The 6,248-nt window shown below is 33.9% G+C and overlaps 1 protein-coding gene across 1 annotated transcript in view; it reads right to left on the bottom strand.

Moving 5' to 3' along the window:
- Nucleotides 1-5,796: 5,796 nt before the first annotated feature.
- The window catches only part of mgat2 (alpha-1,6-mannosyl-glycoprotein 2-beta-N-acetylglucosaminyltransferase), a 14,319-nt gene continuing 13,867 nt past the window's right edge, over nucleotides 5,797-6,248 (bottom strand). The window contains exon 3 of the mRNA XM_016507250.1: nucleotides 5,797-6,191. Coding sequence (XP_016362736.1) covers nucleotides 6,030-6,191 — 162 coding nt within the window. The 3' untranslated portion in view covers nucleotides 5,797-6,029. The remainder of the gene's footprint in view (nucleotides 6,192-6,248) is intronic.

Genomic DNA, 6,248 nt, shown 5'->3' with positions numbered 1-6,248 from the left:
CTTGTGGATTATTGTGATGTTTTTATCAGCTGTTTGGACTCTCAATCTGACGGCACCCATTCACTTGCAGTGAGACAGTGATGCAATTTCTCTAAATCTGATGAAGAAACAAACTCATCTACATCTCGGATGGCCTGAGGATGAGCACATTTTCAACAAATTGTTAGGGTTCCCTACAGTCCATCAATGCCAAAGACTGATGCTTTTTGTCATATGCTTCAGTTCACAGCATTAAACAGAGTATCACTGGTTGAAAATCACTTTTTAGTGTGCGTTTGTGTTATACTAGAGTTTTGAGGCGAGGCTGCACTCGACTGTGAACATTGTGGTCATGATGCCAAGTTTTGTTCTTGCCAAATGAACATCTGATCACTGATCAACCAGGTGAAAACAGTTAGGAAAAGCAATTATTTTATTGCTAGTGCTGATGTTTTGTAAGAAGTTGACAGTCAACTTGTAGTCTCTTCCGCTCACCGAGGCTGCATTTATTTGATCAAAAATACAGTAAAAATTGTGAAATAGTTTTGTAATGTAAAATATCTGTTTTCTATGTGAATATCTGTTAAACTGTAATTTATTTCTGTGATGCGCAGCTGTATTTTCAGCATCATTCCTCCAGTCTTCAGTGTCACATGATCTTCAGAAATCATTCTAATATGCTGATTTGCTGCTCAAGAAACATTTCTGATTATTATCAGTGTTGAAAACATTAATATTTTTGTGGAAACTGATACATTTTATTTTTCAGGATTCACAGATGAACAGAAAGTTCAAAAGAACAGCATTTATTTGAAATAGAAATCTTTTGTAACATTATAAATGTCTTTACTGTCACTTTTAATCAATTTAATGCGTCCTTGTCCTCATAATTTTTCTCTTTAGGGCTTGTTGTCGTCCCAAAACCTGGCCAACTCTCCCAGTGGGACGATCGTATAGCTGGACCTTCAGACGCATTATATCTTTACTGTTCACACTGAAGCCTGTCAAGATCATATTTCACTCTAAAATCAACAAAGAACATATATTTTGCATAAACATAATGAAGCCATTAAATTCTACGCATTATTTTCATGACAGTTAAACACGTTTTCAGCCTAACTCTCCTCATTACTGTGATGCAATATATTGTGGAGTACAACCCGAAAGTACCATGAGTTTAATTAAAAGCACAATAATTGGATGGTTTTCACTACTGTGGTCGAATTGTTTTGCACTGATTGTTCATACTGGGTTTTTCTCAGAATTGCATTGGAAGAAAAATGCGTTTAAATAAGCATTTATTTTAATATTGTTTCAAATGAAACGGGTTATTGTACAATGTGTAAATATTGTAAATTACAGATTTATGATGGATTGAAATAATTACACAAAATAGAAAACAGTTGTATTTCTAATGCAGAGGAATTTATAAAATGATCTTAAATAAGCCTGTGTTTGGCTCGTGTTTCATCATCAGATGGTTGCTTATATGTGATATGTTTGTTTTTGTGAGTATGGTTTGAAAATAATTACTAATTTAACCTGAAAATTCATCCTTTGTCTAATCTGGTGTTAAAAAGACTGCTTGTAAATGTCTCAAAACTTGGATCCAACCCTTGCTTTCCTTTAATCAGCACAGGTTTTGTAGTAGTTGATTGAAGGTCTCAGTGATTATTGTCAAAGTTGTCCACAAATAATGCTTTTTTCACTCAAAAACAGGTGCGTGAGCTCAGATCAGGTCCAAAAAGAAATGCAAAACCTGTGCTGATTGACTAAAAACAAGCTGATTCAAAGATCGAATCCAAGATTTGGTGATAATACAGCATGACGAGAGATTAATAAGCAGTTTCTGTAGGCTGGTCATGTTTGACCCGTAACAAGGTGAGAAAAAAAATCCCCCCCGAAATACAAAAATGATCAGTTTTTTGGGAAGCTGTTTTTTTCCCTGTGCTGAGCAAAGTCAGTAAGTTTAACTCCAATGCGAAACATTAACAGCATTTTCAGGAAAAAGAAAACCCTCTCCGGGTCAAAAACGACCCGGACACATCATTAATGCATACATGCATTTAAAAGTTTTGATTTAAATTAGATTGTGCAATTTCAAAATCTGAAGCAAAAACAGAACGGTCTGACTTTAACTTTGTGAAATGATGCTACATAAAACATCTTTAATATGCATTATACAGAGTCAAGATGAAAAGAAAATACCATCTAAACTTCAGTTCCCCTCAGAAATACTTTCATATAAACTCTCACCTCCAATTATATCGCGATTAGCATCTCAACCGACTTGAATCATCACATTTTTATTTATTTCTAAAGGGACAATCTACATAAATCAACATTCATGAATGTAAACGTACCCAAATTAGCCCAAAGGTTTTCATTGGTAGTCCCTTTGCCAGATGGCCTAAAAACGAGAGGAAATAAAATAAAATAAAAACAAAATAGAAATACAATAACAACAAAATACAACCAAAAATTATAAACAACTCTCTAAAATACAATTTAACAATGCATTATACAAAATGACAATATATTAAAAAAAATATATATTATGGGTAAAAAAAAAAAACTAAATATATTGTAGAAACTTACTTTTCTGTAAAGTTTCTTTGCAATGATTTGTATCGTGAAAAGCGCTGTACAAATAAACTTGAATTGAATTTAAAAAATAAAATTAATAATAGTAATAATGGCTAAAGCAACAATAATGTTGATTACGAAGAAGCCATTTTTTTAAATTATACTTAAATGATTTAAACGATATGCATTCTCTAATTGATAGAACGTTACTCTGTTTTCAATAGAATTAAATTGAATTAAAAAAATGTTATCGATTTTTTTGATTTTTTTTGTAAAAAGCTGAAGATAAATCAACTCTTGCATTATTCAAATCTACAGCTTTTTGAGTTTCTGTTAAACCACACACATGCTTTACACTCTGTCTGAGTTTGCGATCTTCATTCCTGCGAACAGCCTTTCATCTGATGTGCCAGACTCTTTTTTTCCTCCAGACGTTGGTTCTTATAATTGGGAAATTAACACAGAGAGACAGGTCGGTCTTGGCATGAACACAAGAAATACTTTCAGGACTGATGGACATAGTTTGGTGCACATTTATGTTTTGTACAATTCAAGACCAACCTCATAATTATATGTTTTGAACATTTAGTTCCAGTAAAAATGCACTGCACATTTTTTTCCCCCATTCATCTCTGCAGCACAAACTCTGTTCAGTACTGATGGTTGCATTCACATCATCATATCTGGCCCCGCCTGTCATTTGCATTCTGATTAATTACTGATTATACTAATTGGCATTGAACTATTCTCTCCATTAGCATTATATGGCAGCAGTGGATGTGCATGGTGACACCAGAGTAATTCGTCTTGTTATGAGTCTTAAAAGGTCAGACCATAATATCAGCTCAACATTTGTAATTGGAAAAATTGCAGGGTATTTATATCAGATCTGTTGGTTATTCACTTCCAGTATATTTAAGCCTCATGTTCTGGTCATTTTGACCCAGAGAGGATTTTCTTTTTCTTGAAAATGTCTAAAACTTACTGACATTGCTCATACAGGGTATAACAACTTCCCAAAGTTGTTACATTTGTTACATTTTATTTGATCTATTAGAATCCCCCCCCCCCAACTTGTTACACTTGTGGTGTTCCGTGTCAAAGATGACTACAAAGAGTTGCTTATGCATTTCTAGTTACGTTAGATTATCACCGAATCTTGATTCAATCTTTTATCAACTTGTTTTCTCTCATTTAGCACAGGTTTTGTATTTCTTTTTTGGAACTGGTTGATCGTAGGTCTCACTGAACTCAGTTTTTGAGTTAAATTTAGCCAAAATTATCCACAAATAATGCTTTTTCATTCAATAACTGAGGTGCATGAGCTCAAATCAATAAACCCTACAAACTAGATCCAAAAAAAAAATACAAAACCAGTGCTAATTGAAAGAAAACAAGCTGATACAATTATTAAATACAGTATTTAGTGATAATATCGCAATTTTTAAAAGGCCAGTCATTTTTGACCAGAAAACCCAAATTAGGTAAAGGATTTTTAGCAGGTGTAAATTTAGTCACAGGTGTTTCTCCTGAAATCCCAATAAGTCAACAGTTGTCATAAATTGAGAGTATTGGGAGTATTATAGAGTATTGACCAATAAAATCAATGATGATTTGATCTTGAGAGAATCTGATGAGGTTTGAGATCTCTGACTTAGTATTCACACATTTTCTGACTAGTTTCACCCGACTAGTCGCTTTTCAGTTAAACATCAGTGATACTTATCCTAGTTGTTGGTGCAGTTCTCCGTCCCGCTGCATTTTATCACCATTGCTAACACACAAGCATTTAATGACTGATAGGATGCATTTCAGTGGAGTTCTTTGAGTTAGAAGCTAAAAAGATTCTGGTAAGAGCCCAAGTATGCGCTTGAGACTTCAAATCACGTGCTGATCGGACATATTCACCAGAGGGACGATAAAACAGGTGAAAATCACAATGAAGGAGGAACCCAGACCAGAAGATCACAGAGACGCGAGGATGCAGGACACTTTTCCACATGCAACTGCATAGCAATGCACTAAAAACACTTTATCAACCACTCTAACATTGTGGCTATAGGTTTTGCATTGTCAACCACCACTGAAGTACACTGAAGTATCTTTAACTAATGGAAAACATCCCAAATACAACATTTTACCAGTCTGTGAGTGTCACTATGAATTAGACATTCAGGGGTGCATTTCCCAAAAGCATCGTTAGCTAACTATGGTCATTATTTCCATTGAACTCTATTGGTAACAACAGATATTTCCCTCTAAAAGTGCTTGAAATCCTCTTGTGGAAGCCTATAATCAGGATCAGAAGGAACCTATTGACTGCTATTGCATCTTCTGCGGAACAGATTCAAACATGGTAAGAGTGTTAAATGGAGCTATTCAAATTATTAAATTAAGTCAAAATATTTAATACAAAACATGCAAAAGGGGGAAGGTGTAAGACACCATTTCACTTTTTAGTTAAAGGGATAAGTACACAAAAGAAGATATTTTGAAGAATGTTTCAGCTGTTTTTGTCTGCTCAGTTACAGCCAATGGGGTCCAAAACAACCGGCACCCATTGACTTTCACTGTATGAACAAAAATCACAAAGGCACTTTTAAAAGCATCTTTCATCTTCCACTGAAGAAAGAAACGTTTTTGGACAGTGGTGCATGGATGCAAAACATAATAAATAAATATCTTTGTCACACACAGTGTTATTTTAGTATCGATATACTATTTTGAATTAGATTTTATTTTTATATTTTAATTTACATTTTTTTACATTTTGTTGTGTTTTGCCATTTTTTAAATTATTATTATTTTAAATATATCTATATAGTTTTTTTGTCAAGTTTAAGTTTATTTAGTTTCAGTTTTTTTTAGAACTTCAAATTAAACTAAAATAAGAAGTGTTGCCTTTGGCAAGAAGCTGAAATAAAATAATTATAAGGAGTCCCTATATATATTTCTATATTTTTATATATTTACTTATATATATTTTCTTTCCATTAATGCTTATTTTATTTCAAGAATTTTATTTTTTTATGGTTTTAAGTTTACAATAACAACCCTGATTACATTCACTATACTATTGTTATCTCAAACTACAGCTCCGAAGGCTTTATTTCCTCACTTTCTTAAATCTGTGAAAATCGGAGCCAGAGATCTGAAAGCTTGTGTAAATGGGACAACGCGTCTATAAGGGGCATAAGAAAGTTCATGCTTTTGCAGATCGTAAAATCATACATACAAACGTCGTCTTCGTAGTGGCACAAAAATGCTATTTAATAATAGATATAAGACAACAATAACACTTTTTTTCGATAATACTTCAATGATGCTCATAATCACCAAATCCAAATGTCACATATTTTTTATTTGGAATATCTCAATAAAACAGGCAATATGAAGAAATAGTCCATATAGAGCTCTTAAAGGCTTTCATTAGAGGATGCAAAAACAACAAAAACAATACAAAGTCACTGTAATCGAAGGTAGCTCTTGCAGAGTTCATGGTCCCTGATGTCTCCCCAGCCTCCGTTTTTGACGTGCGGAGCCACTCCTTTGGCTCCGGAAGCTGGGAGTCTCTTTGTAATGAGCAGCTGTTTGGGGAATAGCTGGTTCCCGCTGCTTTGGAGAATGTTCTCGATCTTCATCTTCTGGCTGGATGGCATGCAAGCCGACTTCTTGTGGTGCAT

Source organism: Sinocyclocheilus anshuiensis, unplaced genomic scaffold (assembly GCF_001515605.1).
Source record: "Sinocyclocheilus anshuiensis isolate Anshui unplaced genomic scaffold, SAMN03320099.WGS_v1.1 scaffold1866, whole genome shotgun sequence".
NCBI classification, from domain to species: Eukaryota; Metazoa; Chordata; class Actinopteri; order Cypriniformes; family Cyprinidae; genus Sinocyclocheilus; species Sinocyclocheilus anshuiensis.
The sequence above is the reverse complement of the archived record's forward strand: the minus strand, read 5'-3'. Positions and strand labels throughout refer to the sequence as shown.